The 24,464-nt window shown below is 36.3% G+C and overlaps 3 protein-coding genes across 5 annotated transcripts; 2 read left to right on the top strand and 1 right to left on the bottom strand.

The window, feature by feature from the left end:
• Window positions 1-8,709: 8,709 nt before the first annotated feature.
• Window positions 8,710-13,136, top strand: LOC122046677 (mitotic checkpoint protein BUB3.3-like). Of its 3 annotated transcripts, none has more exons than XM_042607479.1 (9): window positions 8,710-8,964; window positions 9,055-9,185; window positions 9,448-9,530; window positions 10,121-10,375; window positions 10,744-10,816; window positions 11,173-11,253; window positions 11,335-11,413; window positions 11,895-11,995; window positions 12,840-13,136. In XM_042607479.1, exons 1-9 carry the CDS (start codon window positions 8,854-8,856, stop codon window positions 12,931-12,933), a joined length of 1,008 nt encoding a protein of 335 aa, XP_042463413.1. In that variant the 5' UTR covers window positions 8,710-8,853; the 3' UTR covers window positions 12,934-13,136. The 3 variants fall into 3 exon arrangements, with proteins under 3 accessions (XP_042463413.1, XP_042463430.1, XP_042463423.1); XM_042607496.1 differs by having other exon boundaries at window positions 8,791-8,964; window positions 9,093-9,185; XM_042607489.1 differs by having other exon boundaries at window positions 8,791-8,968.
• A 1,193-nt stretch (window positions 13,137-14,329) lies between these two features.
• On the top strand, window positions 14,330-17,172 carry LOC122046669 (uncharacterized protein At2g23090-like). The gene is made up of 3 exons (XM_042607467.1): window positions 14,330-14,551; window positions 14,654-14,694; window positions 16,841-17,172. Exons 1-3 carry the CDS (start codon window positions 14,479-14,481, stop codon window positions 16,958-16,960), a joined length of 234 nt encoding a protein of 77 aa, XP_042463401.1. The 5' UTR covers window positions 14,330-14,478; the 3' UTR covers window positions 16,961-17,172.
• Window positions 17,173-17,723: 551 nt separating this feature from the next.
• On the bottom strand, window positions 17,724-24,416 carry LOC122046664 (casein kinase II subunit alpha-like). Its single transcript, XM_042607455.1, has 10 exons — window positions 24,045-24,416; window positions 23,774-23,903; window positions 22,265-22,459; window positions 21,334-21,491; window positions 20,649-20,739; window positions 20,505-20,570; window positions 18,515-18,597; window positions 18,370-18,433; window positions 18,232-18,300; window positions 17,724-18,150 (listed from the first exon to the last, which is right to left on the bottom strand). The coding sequence occupies exons 1-10, from the start codon at window positions 24,329-24,331 to the stop codon at window positions 18,094-18,096; spliced, it is 1,200 nt and encodes a 399-aa protein (XP_042463389.1). The 5' UTR covers window positions 24,332-24,416; the 3' UTR covers window positions 17,724-18,093.
• Between the last annotated feature and the right edge of the window lie 48 nt (window positions 24,417-24,464).

Here is a 24,464-nt window from a genome sequence, read left to right as displayed (position 1 = left end):
TCTTTCGAGCTAGTGAACGACCACCTGGATGACTCCCACAGGAGCCTTGGTGTACTTCTTGCAAGATGTACGTCGCGTCCTCTAGTCCAACACACTTGAGCAAAGGCCTAGAGAAGGCTCTTTTGTACAGCTGATCTCCGACCAATGCGAATTATCCGACCCTCTTCTTCAATAGACACGCTGCTTCCTGGTCGACCGGCGTACTTCTCGATCGAAGGAATTCGATTAATGGTGTTCTCCAGTCGCTCGTAAAGATAACTCCCTCCATCTGGTCAATATGCGCCGCCAAAGAAATCTATTCGATCGGCTGACTGATCACAACCGGTGATAATGAACTAGCTAACTTAGCTAGTTCATCTGTTGCTTGATTATCTGATCGAGGAATCTTCTGGACAATGACTTTTTGAAAATTTGTCGTTAGCTTCTGACAGGCTTCTGCATATAACTTGAGTCGGGGTTGCTAATCTCGAACGCCCCCGCCAACTGTTGGGTGGCTAACTGGGAGTCCGAGTGAATGAGGACTTTTGTGGCTCTGACATGCCTCGCTGCTTACAAGCTGACTATCAAGGTTTTATACTCGGCCTCGTTGTTGGTGGCGTGATAATCTAGCCGAACGGAAAGTTACATTTGATCTTCCTTTGGAGAAATGAGTAGGATGCCGATCCCGCTACTTTGCCGGGTGGAAGAGCCATCAACATATATTCTCCAAGTTGCTTCTAGCTCATCACTCTGGATTTCTGTGATGAAATCGGCTAAGACCTGAGCTTTTATCGCCATTCAGGGTTGATATTAAATATCGAACTCACTTAGTTCAGTGGTCAACTTGATCAGCCGACCGGATGCTTTTGGGTTGAGGAGGACTCTTCCCAAGGTACTGTTTGTAATCACGATGATTGGATGGGAGGAGAAGTACGGGCGGAGTCTCCAACAAGCTAGTATCAAAGCATAGCAGAATGTTTCGTCGGCCATGATAAAGCTGACCTTTTCTTGATCTTCTCGGGCGAGCGACACTTAGTGATAACCTTGGTATGTGTCGAGCATGCAGATCAACTCGCATCCGGCCGTAGAGTCCACCATTTGGTCTATCCAAGGTAGCAGATAGAAAGTCTTCGGGCATGCTTTATTCAGGTCGTGAAAGTCTATGCAGACCCTCCATTTGTTGTCCGACTTGGGGACCAGTACGATGTTAGCAAGCCAGCTCGGAAATTGTACCTCCCGTATGTGATCGGCCTCCAACAATTTCTCTATCTTCGCTCGGATGACCAAGTTTTGCTCCGCGCTGAAGTCCCTTTTCTTCTGTTTTACTGGCCGAGCGTCCGGTCGAACGTGTAGCTCATGCTGAGCCACACTCGGTGAAATATCGGAAAGCTTGTGTGTCGTCCAAGTGAATACATCATGATTCTGTTTGAGGCAAGCTACCAGTCCCTTCTTTCTCTCGTCCTCTAGATCGACAACAATGAAGGTAGTTACTTACGGACGGTCAGGGTGGATATGAACTTCTTCTTTTTTTCATAGATCAAAGTGAGGGGTTTTTCAATGATGATGTTCGCCTCCAGGCAAGGGGTCTTCTGAGCAGCTCTTGCTTTCGTTCTGACCATCTCGACATAACAACACTGAGCGACCAACTGATCTCCTTTGACTTCGCCTACTTTACCATCTACTTGGAATTTGATCTTCTGGTAGTAGGTGGACACCACTGCTCAGAACTCATTGAGTGTCGGTCAGCCCAAAATAACGTTGTAGGCCGAGGGTGCATCTACCACTATGAAATTTGTGGTCCTTGTCCGCTTCAGGGGCTCTTCTCCGAGTGAGATAGCTAACTTGATCTGGCTGATCGGCAATACTTCGTTGCCCGTGAAGCCATAGAGTGGAGTCGTCATTGGCAGCAGTTCACTCCAGTCAATTTGCAATTGATCGAATGTCTTCCGGTATATGATATTTACCTAGTTCCTTGTATCAATAAAAGTACGATGGACTGTATAATTAGAGATTACCGTCTGGATGATTAATGCATCATCGTGGGGGACCTCCACTCCTTCCAAATCCTTAGGGATGAAACTAATCTCGGGTCCCTTAGCTTTTTCGTTGTTGTAGCCAACAGCATGTATCTCGAGTCGTCGAGCATGCAACTTTTTTACTCGGTTAGAATCTCCGTTAGTCGGTCCTCCGGCGATCATTTCTATCTCCCCTCGAGCAGCATTATTCCTGTTCTCTTCTTCCATTGCGGACAGTCTGGTCCGTTCAAAAGAGGCTCGGGCAAGGATTCAGTCCGATAGTGGTAGCGTGGCTCGGTCATCCTTTCCTTCTTCCTTCGTTCTGCAGATCAGCTTCGATGACACCGAACTGGAAGTAGCGATCGGCGGCGGTATCCGCACGAAATTGGCCTATTAATTGCCAAGTCATAGCAACCCCTGGTGTTGTGAGTTGTTGACTGGTGGAAACTGCAAAACATTGGTGTCCACCTCTTGCCTCTTGGATGAGCGGTCGCCACCTGCTGTACGACATGTGGCTTAGTCTCCTGGTGTGAAGGGGCTCCCAACCAGGGCCCTTTAGGAGGTTGATGACTGCTCAATTGATGCCGCTTAGATGCTACCTAAGGAGACTATTGGAATATCCATCGCCACCTGATTGAAGCGCTGGATGTAGGCCCTCAGGGCCTCTCGGGGCCCTTGCTTCAGCGAGAATAAATTCACGCTAGTCTTCTGGTGTAGGAATGCCACTTGGAAGTCCTTGAAGCTATAGATCGAGCCGTTCGGCAACTGTGTTGAACCATCGTTGCACCGATTCAGATAGAGTAGTAAGGAAGACTCGACATTTCACCCCGTTCGTGTACTGGTGAAGGATGGCCGTGTTGTCAAATTTGGTCAAATGGTCGTCAGGATTGATTGTTCCATTATACTCTCCGATCATCAATAGGGTATAATGCTTCGGTAAAGGGTCATTTAGGATCCCTTCCGAAAATTATTGATTGGCCCACTAGGGCAAGTCATCTTCCCTCGGCGCTTTTCCTTTTCGTGCATCCCGCACGGGTGCCTCATCCGAGGATGATCCCCGGTCTCTATCCGCTCGGCCTCTTCCTACTGGGGGAACCTATGATAGCGCTCAGTTGAAGGGGATTGACGCATTACGGGCGCCCCCATAAGAGCCGATCGATCTCCTATTTGTCTCCCGAGCGAAAAGTTGATCCGCTCGATCTTCTCTTTCTCTTTCAGTCTGCTAACCTGCTGCAGAGGCAGCGGACTCATGCATTGGCCGATCGGCCAACACTTGTTGTTGTTGCTTCAATATTTTCGTCACTCGAGTTTGTATTAGTGCATCGAGTTCCTCTTGCGTCAGTGTCACTGTTGTGAGTTGTCCAGTGTCTTCCATCTTCTTATTCGGATGCAGACAACGTTCCCACAGACGACGTCAAATTGATCTTGTCCGAATGAAGGAAGCTGGAAAGTCGGGGATAGGTTGACCGCTAATGGGAAGAAGACTTTGATCCTGCAAAATAAAACCAAATCAGGGAAGGGGTTCCTGGCGTTGGCCCTCCGACGCTCAAGTCAAAATCAGGAAGAGAGAGTAATCAAGAAAAATGATAAATCTTGCCTTCCTCATACCTGGCGTACCATTTTATACCTTTTTCTATGATCGTTCATCTACCCTTATTTAATGATATTAATTGCCAAAGGAAGGTTTATTTGTCTTGACTTCCGTGCATTGATGATAAATGTAGTATTCTTCTTCGTCCTAGCTTCCTTATATTTCATGATAGATGACGTGTTCTCTTTTGCTTTCTTGTCTCCTCCTGTGTAATGTCATTCCTTGCGCCGGACGGGTGATTTAAGCGGCTCGTTTCCCTGTCGATCGGGCCATGATACCCCGACCGACCAGGTGATGTCCACTCGGTCACTCCTTTGCAAATCGGAATAACTGTAAGTCTAACGTTGACCGCCTTGACTTTGATCGACACCGTGTCAATTGACCCGTGACAAGTGGGCTCTCCCTTATCACCACATCATAGAGGATATTGATGAACAAAGAATGCTCCGGCTATATGAGTAGCAACAAATGGTACATCAAAGAGCTCAAATTTCTTATGGTAGAACACAGAGAACATGCATTAGAATAGAGATTGTAAAGTCGTACATGCTCATCGTTTCAATGATTATTCTTTGATAAGCTAGTATGTCCTGATGGCATATTTCAACGTCGATTCCGAATGCAAAGAGGGTTATTATTTCGTATAGTCGATATCTTGAAAAATCATTCAAAATATTTTCAATAGAAGGTCGATGCAATGGGGAAAAAAGATTTGTCGCTACTTCAAAAATGCACAACAGCTATTCGTCAATTAACATATGGAGTCCCTATTGATCATTATGATGAGTACTTACGGATTGTTGAAACAGCTGTCGCCAACGCTTATTCAACTTCTATTGATGTATAATTAAAATGTTCGAGACCCAATATTTGAGAAGATCTGATGTTGTTGATATCCAACACTTGCTTGAAATGTATGAGTAGAGACACGACTTCCCTGACATATTGGGTAGTATGCATTATATGCATTGATAGTGGAAAAATTACCCTGTTGCTTAGAAAGACCAGTTTACTCAGAGAGATCATGGCATCCCAATAATTGTGGTTGAAGTAGTGACATATACGAACTTGTGGATATAACACACCTTTTTTAAGATTGCAGGGTCGCATAATGATATCAATGTACTTAACGAATCACCTTTTATTCAACAACGTCTTACAAGGAAATACATCTAAGGTTAATTTTATAGTTAACAATACACAATATACAAAATGACATTATCTAGCCGATGAGATCTTTCAGAATGGGCTACTTTCGTCAAGAGCTTTCTATGCCCTAGGATCCCAAAAGAAAAATGTTTAAGGACCAACAAGATGCCGCAAGAAAGGATGACGAGTAGACATTTGGGGTACTTCAATCTCAACAGATAATGATCAGAGGTCCAGGACGATTTTGGTATGAGAATAATTTGAATGATATCGTATATACATATATTATTTTACACAGCATGATTATTGAAAATGAGAAAGATATAATAGTCAATTGGTTGAATGACGAAGGAAATTCTCCATCACAAATATTTCAATACTCCACCCAAGAATTCCAATAATACTTACGGAAAAATTGTAAGCTACGTGATAATCAACTGCATTATCAACTTCGAGCCAACTTGATTGCGTATATCTGATCACACTATAGTTGTAATCAGTGAAAAACAATTTATTAATTATGATATGTGTACGGTTATATTTTTATATTTTTTTATTATTAATGATATTCTAAGTTAGTAAGTTATGGATTTAAATTTTATAAAAAAATTAATTATATATAACATCAAATAGGGAGGAGAGATCAGAAATATATATAATGAAAAGTTTAGGAAGTCAAACTAGCACGTGACTCCTCTGAGCCCGGATCCTCTAGTCTATAAATTCATGGTCCTCTTTTGGTCCCTTCGTAATTTGTATGTCAGATTGCGGTCAGAGTCCGATCAAAATTGTCTGTGATTTCTCCTCGGTTCACCTTCCCACTCAGGTTATAGTTTAGGTCGAGGCAGGCGACTGAAGATCACCAGAGGTGGGTGGACTATCTAGCGCCACGTAGGGGGTGGCCTGCCCATCACAGACAACATCATCTCGACTCTAAATTATAATATGGATGGGAAGACGAACTCAGATAGACCACAGTCAATTTTAACCTAATTTCAAGTAACGTATAAATTATGGAAGAGAATAAGAGAGAATTAGACCATCTCCAATGCACATCACCAAATTTGGTACAATTTTCACACCAAAATGGTACTATTTCAACACCAAACACTATTTCAACTTCAACCCATCATCACCATATCACACCAAAAAAGAATATTCTTTAGAATATTCTATAATTCTTATTAATTTTTTTATATGATAATTATTATATTTAAAATGAATACTTCTTAATATTTGATATTTTAAATTTTTTAAAATTTAGTATCCAACTAATTAATATATATATATATATATATATATATATATATATATAATTTTTATTTTTAATTTTATTATATAATTACTCAGGCATAAATATATTTTAAAAATATTATAAAATCACACACAATTAGGATAAAATATTTTACTATTTTAGGATCTCAAACATCTCAAATGCAGGGAGAAGGATCACAACTTAATCAATATCAAGGTGAAGATCAAGAATCTCATAATCCTACGAATATTTTTGGGCAATTTCATAATTATTTTAGCGGAATGGGGAGTGATCTTCCTGAATATTAGTATTATAATATTATTAAAGTAATTTTAAGTTTATGTGTGCTTTATTAGTATCGTTTGTACCATGTACTTGTTTGTTAAGCTTAGTTAATTATGTTTTTAAGTTTGTATTAGTAATATTTTAATTTAATGTCATTACTATCTTTATTTTGTATGTCAATGTAATGGGTAATGTATTATATATTTATGCATATCAAAAAATTTAATATTTTATTGTATTATGTTTATGAAATTAGTGATAATTTATAAATGTAATTATAATTAAAATATATTAAATAAAATTAAAATAATAATTTTAATAAATTAAATATTTACAAATATACATAATAAAATTTAAATATCCTATTAAATGCACTTAATTTAAATTTATAATAAATAATAATTACATTTAATTATACTATAAATAAAGAAAAAGAAAATAATAATTATTAATTAATTACATTTGATTTTATAATAATATAATAAAAATAAAAATAAAAAAATCTCTCCATCACCAAATATGGTGATGTGAATAGTGCAACACCAAATATGGTGTTGCACTATTCACATCACCATATTTGGGATGAGTTTTGGTGTATGGGTTGGAGCAATTTGGTGTCAAATTGACACCAAATTTGGTGTTTTGGTGATGGATTGGAGATGCCATCACCAATCCATCACCAATCCACCAATCCCTTAGGGCATCTCCAATCCATCACCAAAACACCAAATTTGGTGTCAATTTGACACCAAATTGCTCCAACCCATACACCAAAACTCATCCCAAATATGGTGATGTGAATAGTGCAACATCATATTTGGTGTTGCACTATTCACATCACCATATTTGGTGATGGAGAGATTTTTTTATTTTTATTTTTATTATATTATTATAAAATCAAATGTAATTAATTAATAATTATTATTTTCTTTTTCTTTATTTATAGTATAATTAAATGTAATTATTATTTATTATAAATTTAAATTAAGTGCATTTAATAGGATATTTAAATTTTATTATGTATATTTGTAAATATTTAATTTATTAAAATTATTATTTAAATTTTATTTAATATATTTTAATTATAATTACATTTATAAATTATCACTAATTTCATAAACATAATACAATAAAATATTAAATTTTTTGATATGCATAAATATACAATACATTACCCATTACATTGACATACAAAATAAAGATAGTAATGACATTAAATTAAAATATTACTAATACAAACTTAAAAACATAATTAACTAAGCTTAACAAACAAGTACATGGTACAAATGATACTAATAAAGCACACATAAACTTAAAATTACTTTAATAATATTATAATACTAATATTCAGGAAGATCACTCCCCATTCCGCTAAAATAATTATGAAATTGCCCAAAAATATTCGTAGGATTCTGATATTCTTGATCTTCACCTTGATATTGATTAAGTTATGATCCTTCTCCCTATATTTGAGATGTTTGAGATCCTTCTCCTTGATGTGCAGCTGAATGAGATCCTTGTACTTGCATTCTCTTTTGTATAATTCTAATTTACTCATTGCGAATATATTCACGCATCATCGGGTTAGAGATCAAGTTCAATTGAGCATTTATGGGAACAATATAGTAATTCTGAAAGTTAAAGTCTTGTAATATTGTATTTTCAATTAAGTATCCTTGTTTGTTTTAAATATAAAATAGTAAAATATTTTATTCTAATTGTGTATGATTTTATAATATTTTTAAAATATATTTATGCCTGAGTAATTATATAATAAAATTAAAAATAAAAATTATATATATATATATATATATATATATATATATTAATCAGTTGGATACTAAATTTTAAAAAATTTAAAATATCAAATATTAAGAAGTATTCATTTTAAATATAATAATTATCATATAAAAAAATTAATAAGAATTATAGAATATTCTAAAGAATATTCTTTTTTGGTGTGATATGGTGATGATGGATTGGAGTTGAAATAGTGTTTGGTGTTGAAATAGCACCATTTTGGTATGAAAATTGTACCAAATTTAGTGATGTGCATTGAAGATGGTCTTAGGGATTACGGATAAGAGGATATGGACTCAGACTCCCCTCACGTGCTTGATTGACACGTGGGTTCCTGGCGCGCAAGGGATCGACCCCTAGGAAGGAAAGTGTAAAACGAAGGATAACAGGGAGTAAAAAAAAAAATATCAGAGATGTAATTTGATTAAAGATATTTATAATAATAGTAATAATGGATCAGGATAAAAATGAACTGAAGTAATTTATCTCTTTTAAAAATATAAATTTATCGTTAATTCTTTGACACGGATCCAGTTATCTCCTCTTGGACGAGCGAAGGGCCATATCGTTGAACCATCGGCTTTCAGTTGGACCGGTCTTGATCTAGCTCTTCTTAATCGAACCAGTTTGAGACCGTTTTGGCGGGAATATGAAACCGACGACATCCGCCCCCAAACCCAAGCTAGGGTTTCTTCTCTTCTCGGGGTGATGCTTGCTTTCTTCGTTCTCTAATCTACCTCGAGGACGCGACGAACGAATCAATTTTGTTCGGACGTCTGATGATGTTGGAGGGGTCTGCCTTGGCCCCGGCCGAATCGATCCTAGACGCCATCTCTAGGATCCGATTCGCGCCGCAAACCAATGACCTCCTGGTCGCCTCTTGGGACGGAGTCGGTACCCTGCTCAATCTTCTTTTTTTCTTCCTTTCTACTGTTATTGGCCGGGCACATAGTAGATTTCCGGTGTTTGTGGTGGTTCAGATTATTAGGCTGTATGATGTGGATCGTGACGTCCTCAGATTTAAAACATCTTCGAATGGAGCACTTCTGGATTGCTGCTTTGAGGATGAAAGGGCTGCGCTTTCAGCTAGTTCTGACGGTTGTATTCAGAGGTAAGCTTGCTGTTTGCTTGAGTTTTTACAATTTATTTTGCGAGATGCTAAGGGCTGAAAAAAAAACATTGGCATTTCTTCTTTTTCACTTAAAGGGAAAGATGACTACTTTGAGACAAATGTAGATATGGTATATGTATAATTGAATTTTTTTTTTGGAAATGAGAAATATTGAGTTTCTATTTTCTTATACGCACTTTGAAATTTTGACCATCCTATGAAGCTGTTATTATGTTGACTAGACGCATGATATTTACAACAGGTACGACTTCTCTTCAGAGTCCCAAAATTTAGTGGGAAATCATGATGATTCAGTCACTTGCATTGACCATTCTAAGGAAACTGGTAAGCTACTATTTGTTTCCAGTATATTTTCTACTTAAATTTCATTTCTTGATAGTTTACTGTGGACAAGAATTTAGTAATGACTTTTTACAGGCTGTCCAATTTATTCAATGAATAATAAACAGAAAAAAATTGCTACCTCCTACCAAAAGAAAGGAATGAAAATTAACTTTTGGATCCTTACTATCACACAATAGCAAATGCAATACGCTGGCAATTCTATTGGATATCAGCATATTTCCTTAACCTTGATTGTGGAGAAGTGACTTCTTATCATGTTGCCTTTTGAGATAGTAAGAATGAATAATTTTCCATGTCTAGTTCATCGGGTATCTAAAGGTTAGTCGAATAACAAAATTTGTTATACTAGAGTACATGATTTATTGAGATCTTTTCTGAGTGTATTCCAACTTAGCACCTAGTATATTATGGTTAAGGATAATGATTTTGGCATTCTGAACCTTATGATACAGAATGGTTACAAATTGAATTTTTTTTAACTGTTTCTGGTACACTTTTCTTTAAGAGTGCTGAAATAACTATATCCCTCACAATCAGTAAGCTATTTGTGATTGCTTTCTGGATTTCAGGTCAATTTATATCAGCTGGTTTAGACAAGAAATTAATGTTTTGGGATATGCATATGAAAAATGGGAGTACCAGATGCACAAAAGAGGTAGATTCAAATGTATGGTCTCTGTCACTTTGCCATTTCTATCTAATAGCTGCTGTTGGAAACATGATTAGCACCTATGACTTGAGAAACTTAAGCGGGACAGTTCAAATGAAAAAATCCCCAATGAACTATCAAATAACATGTGTTCGCTCATTTTCTGACAAGGAAGGTACTGCTTTTTTTTAATCTCTTCTTTTTGATAAATTATGTGATGATGACTACGAGAATGCATAATTTTCTATTTATTGAATTCATGTAGTGGTTGTATGACACAACATATTTCCTGCTACTTTAATTGCCTATGCATGATAAAACTAATAACTACATTCTTCTTAGTGAAGAGAAACATCATTTTACTCATGTGGAATGCTAAAATAAGCTATCGATTTGTTTAACTTAAAGTTTATGCCATAACATGTAATTGTCATAGATTTGTTTTTTCTAGATATGATTCTTAATCCTAGTGCATTAATGCCTTGCTATTTTTCATTATTCTATAAACAATTGAACATATTAAGCAAGGATAGACATTTTCAGGATATGCAATTGGTTCAGTTGATGGTTGTGTTGCACTAGAGCATCTTGATCCTTCCAAGTCATCTGAGATGAGGTTAGTTTTCTTTCTTGCTGAATTGGCTATTAGCATATTATTATATCTTTTCTTCCAATTCTTAACATTTTATTTGCTAATTATGAGAATTTTGTTCTGCTTGCAGTCTTATGTTTACTATAGTAGTATCATCAGGTCTTGGTCTCAACATTTAGAATTTCAAAATGTTAAAAGTTATTAAATGCCTGCTTTTTCTTGATTTAAGTAAATTTGTGTTATAGTGTAGAGCAGCCAGCATCAGTTGTTGAATTTACATTGTTTTGTGCTACATTCACTTTTTAGCCGGCCCCACCTAATGGGATAAGGCTTGAATGTTGTTGTTGGTTGTGCTACATTAACTTTTGTCGGATATGTAGGTGTATCTTCAGATGCCATCCAAAATCAAGAAGTGGAAGATATAACATGGTTGCCATAAACGACATAGCATTTCATCCATGGTACACATGTTCTTTGCTCAAATCCATACTTCTCCCAGTTTGTATAATTTGGTGACATGATAGGATTTTTTTCTTCTACAGCTCTAAAACCTTTGTTTCAGGAGATAATGAAGGCTATGCTATTGTCTGGGATCTGCAAAGCAAGAAGAGACTTTGTGAGGTATGACATTGTACAGTGGGTTTGTAGTGCGACTGTGCGAGTTCATATTCTGCAAGCTGGGTTGGCAAAGATTAATAGTTTCTTTATGAAAATTCTTCTATAGTCATTTCTCTGGATGAACACTATGGATTTTAGCTTTAGCCTATCCATAGATCTTTTTTCTCTTAGTAACATCATATGTTGACAATGTATACACTATATTATTTTAATTGTTCTTTGATAGGAGCTGTGGTACTGTAAATTGACTGGCCTTTACTGAGTTTGACAAGATAATGTCCCTTTGCGCAACTGTGCAATCATTTATTGTACTGTACATAAGGGACATTTAATAGCTTCATGATCAAATAGTTTCTTTTTCAACCACTATGGTTTGACAACGACCCTAAATACAAGAAAACACCATCCTCCTAATTATTGGTTTTCAGTCTAGGTTTATTCTTCAATTATTTTAAGATCTCCTAATCTTTTGTCTTTCTTACAGCTCCAAAGATATCCTTCCAGTGTCTCATCTTTATCATACAACCATAGTGGTGAGATTTTAGCAATTTCATCCAGCTACACGTACCAGGAAGCAAATGAAGTGTTAGTTCCCTACACTCAGTTATCATCCCTACAAACAGTACTATACAAATATCTTCCTGAATCATGTAAACGAGTGCAAATTTGAAAGCCTGATTTTGCTTCATTTTTTTAAGTTCTGAATTATAGATCAGTCAAAATATTCCTGGATATTCTCGATGATATTTTATATTACAAGGAGGATTTTTTTTTTTAAATACTAAGTTTATCTGATATGACTGAATAGACCTGATAATCAAAATGGTCAGCTTTATGTTGCATATGTAGAAAACTAACCATTCATTCAGGAAAAGTGATAGTACATTGGGCAATACAGGTATATCATCCAGTTTAGTCTATCCAACGGATGAGCATTTCTTTTCAGATGCTAGATGTCGAACCATAAACGTATAATAGCCCTTTCCTAATAACTTAATATTTTGCAAGTAGTTAGTATTAGCATTTTAACATCTTTGATTATTATTCTGCATCCTCCATGGCACTGAATTTTCTACCTCTTATTCACTTAGCACCGTGACATGAAAAGATCTCGACTTGAAGATTGAACATTTGCAGATAGTTAAAAGAAAGCCATTAGGTTCCTTTTATAGAAAGTTTTGCATCAGTGCCTTAATAACTTTATGCTACAGATTGTCTCTGAGAATTGATGTCCTTGCAAAAGAAATGCGTTCAGTTGCTAATCGTTTCTTCTGTTAATTTAATTTCTCTTGCATGTTGACAAAGGTAGAAGCTCCATTTATTGACATGAATCTGGGAACTAGCTAAGGTTTTAGGTCCTAAATAGTAAGGAAATAGCAAACGGTTGCAAGTAACAGCAAGAATCTTATTAATGCTATTTGTTCAACAGAGAAGAACCCCCTCAAATATTCATCAGCTCAATGGAGAACATTGTAAAACAATCTTGTTTACCTAATATTTCAGCAGAGGAACCGATGTTGTAACTACGAAGATTTTGCTCAGTGAGAGCAGCCTTGTTGTCTTAAGACAAACTAGTTAACTTGTATACTAAAACATGAAGTTGTAACACACTAAGCTTGTTGTAGACTGGTACGCTGTAAAGCATTCTGTTGTAGTTTAAAACTTTAAGTTGGACTATCATTTTTGCACAGATGATAATTTACGTTACTATGGAAGTTTAATTAAATGGTATGTTGAGGCAATGATGTGACGATTGTAATGCTGCCGAAATATCATGGTCGATTCGAGGTAAATTTCATCACATTTAATTTTACTATTCTTTTGTTATGTTAATTAGTAGACTCCATATCAAAGTTTGGTGTGTGTTCTACTAAAAACAAAAGCTGCTGCTTTGATTTGCGCGAATAATAAATGCTCTGGATGAACTCCATAAATTGAAAATTCAGTGATCTTTATTTTATTTTTTTCTAGTGAAGTGGCACACAATGAAAGGTCAGAAATGTCTGCATCTTTTTCTCCACTTACCAATCTGAAACCATGAGATAAAACAGGTGGAAGTTGAAGGTTTTAATTGATGTTAATGGATTACAGTCTGTGGCACATTGGCCTTTTGGCCACTAGAAGAGCGGAGTTGTCGCCGTCTGCCTACGACTCATGTCCATAATATTAGATGCTTCGTTGACTTTACAAGTCCTTAAGCCTCCTTAGGATGATAAGATTTGCTTCTACTTTATCTAGATTCTGCAAATCTAGACCTCGCCAATATAATAATAGGCTGGTTAGAAAAAAATATATGATTAAGCTGGGGAATATATAATTATAAGCTCGTCAATATTATTAATATATTTTAAAAAAACTAAGTAAATAAAATATGATTTAGTTAATGATGATAAGTCCAAAACAATAAAAATCAGAGATATTTATTCTTAAATGAAAATAGGCAGAGGTTTTTTAAAATCTTAATTCATATATTTGAACATTTTTATAGTATTAAAACTGTAAAAAAACTTTGAATTTAATTGTAGATAATTGTTTCTTTAGAGAACGTGTTATTTCTATCTAATTCCGACTACCAAAATAAATTAAGAAGTACATGTGATTAATTCAGAAGTTTAGTATCTTTTTAATTACGTTCTTTATTTAAAAAAAAAATTCTTACAAATAAATCATCAAATCATAAGCGTTTAAATAATATTTTGAATATTTTACCGTGACACCGTAATATTGGGGACCTTTTTTACTCTGTTAAAGTATATATAGCAGAAGTAATAACGTTTAATAATGTTAATAATCGAGGTCGAAAAGAGACAGTTTAACAATATTAATAGTATTTTTGTAATTGTAAACTTTTGATGACTGTCTTGTAAAATGGCGAGTTTTAGATGGCCAAATTTTAGAATTATTTAAAGCATCTCTAAATTATCGAGACCCTCAGCGCCGTCGGCCGTCTCAAGTGTTTAAAGCCCCTCGCTTTCTTCTCCCTCACGCCGCGTTCTCTGCCTCGTTCCATCGCATCGCGAGGAGAAGGAGAAGAGGGCGGAGGGATAAAAAGTGCGGTGAGAGCGGAGATGGGTGGCGGCAATGGCCAGAAATCCAAGATGGCACGCGAGAAGAACATAGAGAAGAACAAAGCCTCCAAGGGTATTTGTATTCTGTTCTAATATGGTTATCGAATGTCATGGATCTTATATTTCGCTTGCTTAATCGATTGTGTTTTTGCTCCTTTTCGATTTTATCGTGCAGGGAGCCAACTGGATACGAACAAGAAGGCCATGAGCATCCAGGTTACCTCTTTACTTTGACATGATTTTTTGTTTGTGTTTTGATTTGTTTCAAAATTTCTTGCTGGGTCTCTGATTGGAAATCTGGAGACTTTAACACTAGATGGAATTGGTGCGGATTGGTCGGTTTTTTGGATTTCATGGTATCGCCATCGCAATTGATTCTAGGTTTTTTCGATTTGTCCTTATCCTTCCATAAATAGGGTTTTGTGGATTTGAGACGGTTAGAAGATAAAACAATCTATTTCGGCTTTGTGTTGATTGGGGTTAGGGACCTAGGGTTCCTTTGGGAGAGTGCTAATTTCTTTTTAAAACCTACTTTATTGTTTTATTTGCCATAGTTTTGAGATTAAGCAAAGTTATAGCTTTCCATTATCAAAGTAAAAGCTGTTCCGCGCCATTTTTGATTTATTTTCATATTCAGTTGAACTTCATAAGGACAATCCACCTTTACAGATTTACCTCTGGCTCTGATATAGAAGCCAAGAGTCTCTTGGATTGTTATGGATTGTGATTTTGCATTATCAACACTGATTTCATGATAGAGTTTGGGATTTGCTGTCCTGATGAGTGGATTGCTGTGGTATGAAATCTGGGGTTAACTTTGGAGTTTTATGTTAAAATCTTTAGGGTTTTAAATTTACAGTTTGTTAAAATTTTAAAAGTTGTCTTAGTTTTTGTGTGTTTGTTGTACTTTTAGGGTATGATAGACTTTCTCTTTAGAGAGTTGGTCTTATTGTTTGATTTTATAAAAGGGTTTTAGATCCCCCACCTAATGGATAATTCTTCAATTTATGAATTTTCCTCCATATGAGTTTTTGTGAGTTTGAGTTTGTTCCCAGGGCTTCATTATGCATATTGCATTGGGGTTGGTAGTTAAGAGAAACCTGGTATACTGGCATTAGGGAGGAACAAAGGGAGTAACAAACAGGCACTCCACAAATGCAGAATTGTAATAGTTAGGAAACTGAAAAGAATATTATCTCGAGTGTTTATCTCTCAAACCAATAGATTGGCACATAAATTAGGGCCATGTTAACTAAATAAGTAGGTCAGGTTGGTCAAACACTAGGTTAGAATGACATAACATTAGATTAACATAACACCTAAAGGGGCTGGAAATATGAATGAAGATATTGCCAGGGAAAGCCACAAACCAGCTTAGTAGAAATTGTTCCAGGACATTTTGGCGTTTCTCTGCATCACTGGACGGGGTGTATAATCCTCTGCCAATTCCCTTGGAATTGTTTAGTGGGTAAGAACTATAATGTTGCTATCACATTCAGATTTTAGTATAATGTCTTCCCTTGTCTATCTCCACTCTGCTTCACCCTAAGAATTTTCTTGCTAGCATGAATAAGCAGGTGGGGTCGAGTGGGTAACTTAAGCTGTGTGCCTGTTATCATATGACTGCTTGCTCTATTCATAGATTCTATACGTGCGATCTGTTTTTCAGCCCAATCCAATCTTGATGAGGTGGGGTATAGAGTTTGAGATCCTAAGATCTAGTTGGGCAAGCTATCTCATATGGATTCCTTTTGAGAAACGCACAATTATAATTTTCTGCTTCTGTTGCATTAGCAGATGAATTGATTGATTCATTCATTAATGCAAAAGGATCATTATGAATGAGCCCCTGCTCTTCTTGAGTTGGGGGCCTAATTAGTTTGCTCTAGAAACAGCTGGTTTGTATTCACTTAAGTTGTTTGGGCTTGATGAGTCCATCACGACATTTAGAGAGTATATGGCTTTGTTGGCATAGTCTGACCTTCATTCTCGTATGTCAAACTGACCTAGTGTTTGGCAGATATATATGTATGAAGGAATGTTTGTTGTACACTCCCAAAACTAAAATTAAAGATAAATTGTCTCTGTATGGAGAGGATCTCTCTGTATGATTCTGAACGTTTGCAATCTTCTCTGAGCTAGGCATGATATGCTTCTCTTCTTATCTCGCCTCTTCTATGTTTTCTTCCCTTTTTTTTTATGCAATATATTCCTAGTTCCAGTCCAATATGGCGGTGGAGGCCTTGGCGACTAGCTTCACGTTTGCATCTTGATTTATTAGCTTTTGCCAACGCAATTCAATTCCTTTGAGCTCTTTGATTGACTTTGTGCCTTTTGTTTTCTCCCTGACTTTTGAATTCAGTGCAAGGTCTGCATGCAAACATTCATGTGCACCACCTCGGAAGTCAAGTGCAAGGAACATGCCGAAGCAAAGCATCCAAAGTCTGATTTGTACCAGTGCTTCCCCCACCTCAAGAACTAGTTGACAAAACAAAGGAAGCATATCCTGTGTAGTTTTAAGACTAGTCATGGTGAACGCCGCTGCTGCATGGAAATGTCATAGGTGCAATCTTTTATTGGATGGCTCTATTCGTGTGTCTTGCATCGTTATGAAATAACATCCGTCTGTTGTGTGGTGAACCATTTATGAAAGTGAGCGTATACTTCTTTGGAAATTAAACTGTTATTTTGCTATTTCTGATGCTTCTAATGAAGATTCGAGATCCAAGTCAGACAACATAGATATATCATACAATCAACGCCTATTGGATAGAGATTTTTGTAAATCCAACATCTATAGGATAAGCTGAAATCATTAAAAAGAAATCTGGAAGCTCAAATTCCCTCTCATCTACAATCAATGAGCTGAGTGTTTATGCGAGTCTATCCTGTAGTGTTTTATCATTTGCAAGCAATCATAAAGCGGCTTGGTGTATATAATTGTAAAATAATAGATACTTTTGGGGTGTCAGACAACTTTCCAGCTCATCTTCACAATAAGACTAAGATCGTGAGGTGCAAAAACTAGGCAAAATAAAGATAGGTGATGCAAACTTTAGATCAACAACACGCATGAATGACGTGGTGATGCAAAAACTTTAACGATCACCTTTAGCTAAGAAGCCATTGACAGTGATAATGTAACTTCAGAAAAAGAAAAGAAGCCATTGACAGTGATAATGTAACTTAAGAAATAAGCAGGATTATTCTATCAGAGATGTCATGGCGGTGCAATGAACACTATATAACTTCATAACGATAGTGTAGTATTTTGGCATGTAAGTGTATACCGAGCGTTGGTACAAAAAAATAAAGGACAACAATTGAAAGTAGGATCATACAACCGTATCCTTGTTTCAATTAAAGACGAATTTGTCAAACTATCTGAGTTGCTAATGTGCTGTTCAGATGAAAATAATGGACTGCTTGCTTCAACTTAGGCTTGAAGAAGATAACTTGTGGAACAGTAGATCACTCAACAAAATAGCTAAAATGGCTAAATAAGTGCCGGTATTCATGCCATGTGATTCAACAACCGTGGACAGAATTTGCAAAAATGCACAACAGTGATTACAATAAACTTAACGGACACAGAAAACTATTCAGCTTGAATGTTTAAGTACGGATCCTGGAGCTTTCGGCACTCCTAACTGGATTGAAATAAGGATGGTCCTGGGTGATACGCAACGGTTAGCATTAGAAAGCATATCTATGAATTATGGAGCAATAGAATTTACAAGAAAGAGCATTTACCATCGCTTCCTTTGCTGTGAACCTCTCCTGGTGATCATATTTAAGCAGCTTGTCCACAAAGTCAATGGCCTATGAAGGGAAGAAATGAAAAGGTAAGGAAAATGTTGAATTGGAACCTGTGAATCTAACAGGTCACACCTCAGGAACTGCAAGATGCTGGTTGTCAGGATTTATAAATTTTGCCCATGGCTTCCTGCTGTGCCTGTGAAAATGGAAATATGACTTAAGGAACAATACACAACATGAAGAGAGGGAGCTTGGTTACAAAAATAGAATTGAGAACCTTCCAACAAGTGCTTCGAATTGTGGATCCAACTCTAAGTGGTATTTGTTGAGATACACAGTTAATCCATCTGTTCCAAGCACCTGAACCACAGTACATATCCTCATTGAGTTTTGCATGAGCAGTGAGTCAGACTAACTGGTGGAAGCAAACTGTATCCACCATCAAGAACAAGTTGATTGAACAAAGCCAACATGAAACATCTATTCCACCATATTGCAAAGGCATTTTGCAAATGATGATTCAATATTCATGGAAGCTATGAATCTAAACCTGACCATCATAAATGATTATGTGTATAATAATTTCTTAGGTGGCGTTTGGTTTAGGGGTTTGGAAATTAGGGAATGGATTCATTCCCAAACCTTGTTTTTGGTTGATAGGAATGGAATTAAGATTTTGGAATGAAACCCAAAAACTTGCGTATGGATGAAACTCACCCCCTCCCTTGGATTTTGATGGAATAAGAATGTGAATTAAGTTTTGGACAAAAATACCCTTAGTATATTTGTTCAATTTTTCTTTCATTTCACACTCTCTCTCTCCTTGTTCTCTCTCATCATATTTTCTCTCCTTATTGTCCCCTCGGATGGGTCTAGTGGCTAGCGCATGAGGTGTTGCCACAATGAGGTCTGGGGTTCGAATCTCGACAAAGCCGAGGTAAATACCTCCCTTATGTGCTAGTCACTATTCCAAAGGCTAGTAGCCGCCCGTGATTTACCTCCTCCGTGTTGGCCTTGGGACGGGTTGGCGGGGGCGCTGGGGGCGAGCATATTCGCCTTTTGCCACAATATTTTCTCTCCTTATTCTATCATCACACTTTCTCTCTCTTCATTCTCTCTCATCACACATTCTTTACCATTTTCTCTCTATATTTTCTCTCATCACACACTCTCTCTCCTTATTTTATCTCTCTTCATTCTTTTCCATTACACTTTCTCTCCCATTACACACTCTCTCCTCATTTTTTTCATCATACTTTTTCTCTCCTCAATGTCTCTTACCATTCTCTCCTCATTTTCTCTCATCACACTTTCTCTCTTTTCATTCTCTCCCATCACCCTCTCATCATTTTCTCTAATCATACTTTCTCTCTCAACACACTTTCTCTCTCCTCAATCTCTCATTTTCTCTCATCACACTTTCTCTCTCTTCATTTTTCTCAACCCACTTTCTCTCTCATCATACTTTCTCTTTCCTCAATCTTTCATTTTCTCTCATCATACTTTCTCTCTCTTAATTTTTTTCCCATCACTCTTTCTCTCTTATCATACTTTTTCTCTTCTCAATCTCTCCTACCATGCACTCTCTCCTCATTTTCTTTCATCATACTTTCCCTCTCTTCATTTTTTCCATCACACTTTCTCTCTCATCATTCTCTCTCATCATATGTTTCTCTCACATTCAACTTTCCCTCCCATCTAATTTTTTCTCTTATTTTTCTCTAAGGGTAAAAAAGGAAATTTAAGTTCATTTCGATTGAAAATATTCAACTAACTAAATATTATTTTTAAGAATGATACTCAAGCTTATGTCCATTCCCATTCCATAATACTATGATACTCATTCCCATTCCGATTCCTAGGAGAGAATCAAACACCACCTTAGTTTGTTTCTTACAGTTTCTGAATTAAATAAGGCGTAGCTTCAAATACTGATGTTCAATGCATTTTTAGAAAGTTAAAACAACCTTTCAAGCACGAAACAACTATAAGCCAACAGAGTAAAAAACTTCTTGTGGTGATATGATAAGAAGATAACATGACAAAGGCAACAACCTTTTCAATTTTTTGTTTTTTTTAAAAAAAACTTCTTTGGTGGTGTTAAGGAATAAAAGAGATAAGATAACTTAGATGATTGGTTATTGCGTCAGTTAAACGATATCTGAAAACTCTGAAGAAGGCCAATATATAACATAAAATGTACACCATCTACCCACGACTAAAGACTGTAATTAACATCCACATATAGTTTAAAGCTAAAAGCATACCTTTGCTATTTTGACCAACTGATCATAATTATCATGTCCATAAAAAAATGGCTCCTTACGGAAAATCTGTCAATCATGAGTCTAGCTAAGCAGATGGAAACAGGCATACCATAACAATAGAATGATATGGCAGTTATCACATACCATCCCAGCAAACATACAACCAAGGCTCCACATGTCAAGTGAATAATCATAATCTTGCAAGTCAACAAGGAGTTCTGGGCCTTTGAAGTACCTGCAGGAAAATGCTCCTTATTAACTAATCCAAGATGACGGTAATTCTTGTAAACCTTCTTTTCCATCTATATTACTGCATTTTAGTCATTTATTAACATCAAAATTAAATTGTAATATTCAGCAAGAGCTCTATGAATCTTTCTGTCAGAGCTCTAATGAAGCTTAGTACAAACATTAAGTTCAGTATTGCTCCGCAAAATCTAAAAGCCATATGTATTGCCTGTGAGTGCCTTACTTTTAATGAGGGAAATTTTATATGCAATGCAATAAATATCAAATATTTCAGTTTCATATTCATTGCTCTTCTAAATTCGATCAGAACATGCATGCAAAAGAAGACAAGTAGAACTCCAAAGACATATTCATTGTTTTTCCTTTAGAAAAGATTTTCCCTGAGAATTGGTCACATTCATTGTGTTTTCCAAATCCCAACCAATGAATGACAAGATTAACTTTCATTAATCAATGGAGCTAGCACCAAAGGTTTGGATTCCTACAGATAAGCCAACACATGATGAAATTGGTTTCATTTTGCAACAAGAAAGGAGATGATGCAAACTTAATAATAAGGAACCAATTAATAGCGTCATACCTTGAGGCAACCCTCACATTGTACTCTTGTCCTGGGTGATACAACTCAGCCAAACCCCAGTCAATAAGACGAAGCTTTCTTTGTTGGTGATCTATCATAACGTTATGAGGTTTAACATCCCGATGCATGATGCCTTGGGAGTGGCAATAATCAAGAGCCTACACAAGAACCTGGAAAAGTTAAAGTCAAACAAACTTGTTCTAAACTAATTTACTAAAAGGTGTCAACTAAAACACAACAAGGCCACATGCACATGTAGACACAAATCTAATATTTTCAGAAATTATATAGATTAAAAGGCTGATGTTGTGAGTTATAAATGAAAACAAATCAAAAGATTGAAAATAAATAAATAAATCAGCAGACTGCTAATCTAGAAAACGTATGGATATATGTTAGCAATTTAATTCCTATAGTTACACAAAACATTATTGTCAAATGTCAGAAAGAAAGAATACTTGAGAGGATCGAAGAACAATTTTAGTTTAGCTTTACTATCAACATGAATCAAATACAACTAATTTTGGACCTTGTTTGTAGTAATTAGAAGTTAATAATTGTGTCAACACTTCGAAATATATGAAGCAAACTACAATTAACAACAAAAAATCTGCATATCCCAACTATTTGGCATTGGATTTTCATGCACAATATAATCTTAGTTTACTCCAATTGATTAAACCACTCGATATTCTCAACTGTATAACAGCTAATCAATCAAGAACCCACTTGAAAGCTATATAAACATGGAAAGGCAGGGGAAAATAGCATATGAAAAAGTACAACTTCCTGGAAACTTGATTGAACTAAACACTTCAATTATATTATAATATACCAATATCACAACTAATATCATTGTGATAATTAATCACATCATTTTAACTGAAAAAATAACATCATTTAGCTCAGTGAAACAGAAGGATAAGCTTGCCTTTAGTAATTCATAAATATAGTATCGAATATCATAATCTGATAATGTTGGATAGAGAACTTTAAAGTCAGTGTTGTTGACATATTCAAAAATCAGACTAGGAGTCTTTGATTGCTGATCTCTGACAATATCAAGTAACTTGATAATGTTGGGTCCACCACAAAGGTTTTGCAATATCTTTATTTCTCTCTTGATCTGCATTACAAGAAAGTAATCATATATATCATAACATTGTAAAGAATGGAATTGCAGATAGCAAATAGAAGTATGATGTCATTGAGCAAATCTACCTCCATATCTAACAGAGAATACAAATGCAAACACCATAAAAATCATTGAGATAACCATGTTAATGAGAAGAGATTTTAAAAAGAGAAATATATTAGACATCCAGTCTAAACAACCAAGCAATGTTAACAAACATGTAATAGATATGTTCAATCACAGATGTGAGGATTAATAATATTGCTCAGCTAATATTCCATGAAGGTAGATAGGCAAGTGACCACAATTGTCTTATGAACAATCAAATTATTTAGTGCAAGTAAAAAGTGTGGTTGGATAGCTAGCAGAAGCTCTGTATGAAGGCCCATCTGTTTGATCATATCCAACCCACTAGCCCCTAACTGCAATAGACAAATTTATCTGTCAAGATACTCCTGGCATAGAGTCAGAATGTATCAACTCTGATTACAATAAATCTACATTCTAAAATGAAGCTGCATTAATCACTACTAAACTCAGTAGCATCATCCAAATTAGTATTATCTAACCTACTTATTTCAAAGCATAAATTGGACTTTTAGAAAGTTTGTTCATAGACAAATTTTAATAATGAAAGGGTGCCACGCATGAGTCCTTGCTGCTGACTAAATAGGAAAAATATCATCCTGTTTGAAGCAAATGTAATCTCACGAGTTCCATACACTGATCCACCAAACTCAAAGAATGAACTTAATCAGATAATAAAAAATTATTCAATTAACAAATCATTTAGCAAGTTACTAAAATTATTTGGTTGCTTCTAAGCAAGAACTAATAATGGGAAGTTAGTCTATGGACAAATATCAATGAAATTCAAACAAATCTCAAGGATCTCTAAATTAATTGAATGCTACTTTTTTTAATGAAACGGCTCCCCAATAAATTTGGTGTTATGAAAGCTAAAATTGATTAGAAGAGATTAAGAATATCCACTAACAACAAAATGAAACAGATAATGCCATTTAGAAAGTAATTAGAATTATTTGGTTGCGTCTAAGAAAAAGGTGAGCATGGATCATTAGCCTTATGAATAAATGCTACTTTTTATGTTGTCCAATATATCGTGATTAGAGAATTTAAGGATATCCACTGATAACAAAATGCATCGGTAAAACGATAGTAGTTACACATGTAGTTAAATTTATAAACCATAGTTGTGGCTCACAAATTTGCTCTTTAAAAGAAAGGGAGGAAAAAAAAGCTCTTTCAAAGATAAAGCAGCATGAAACCCGACAAATTTGATACCTTTTTCTTTTTGACTGGCTTTAGAATCTTAATAATGCATTTCTCATTATTCGTGATGTGAACCCCTTCGAAAACCTCGCTGTATTTTCCCCTCCCAACCTTCCGAACGACCTCGTAATCATCTTGTTCCCTAGGAAAGCAATCGACAAATCCTCGAATCCTCAGAACCGAGAAACACTCGACGGTTGTAAATAGGTTAAAAAAAAAAAAGAGCAGTTCAAATCATGGCCAAGGGCGAGAAGATGCACAAAGATGAGGCGGGTGCCCTTACCCCCATTGGACGGTGAGCGATTCGTAGTCCCAGTAATCTTTGGGGCGCTGGACGTTGACGTCGGCATAGACCCTGGCGAGGGAGGGGGCGCCTGGCCGGCGGACGGATTTGCCGATCTTCTGCGCCATGGCTGCTGCGGCGGCGAACGGACGGGGGAGGAGTCCGAGGAGAGGGTCGGGAATGGAGCTGGGGACGAGGGTAGAGAGGGCAGGCAGATGGAGGAAGGATTGGATTGCTAGGCGACGAGGGAGGAGGAAACGGGAGGAACGGAGAGAGCCAAAGGTCATAAGAACACAAATAGAAGAGAAATAGGAGGAAAATATAAAGGTGGGGAAAAAAGTGGCGGCGGGTCGGCGGAGAGTCGGAGACTTGCTTGTCATAGATAATATTGCGTATAACTATAAATAAGCATCGTATTAA

This window comes from Zingiber officinale, chromosome 1B (assembly GCF_018446385.1).
Source record: "Zingiber officinale cultivar Zhangliang chromosome 1B, Zo_v1.1, whole genome shotgun sequence".
NCBI classification, from domain to species: Eukaryota; Viridiplantae; Streptophyta; class Magnoliopsida; order Zingiberales; family Zingiberaceae; genus Zingiber; species Zingiber officinale.
Note: the sequence above shows the minus strand (reverse complement) of the source record. Positions and strands in the feature narration are given on the sequence as shown.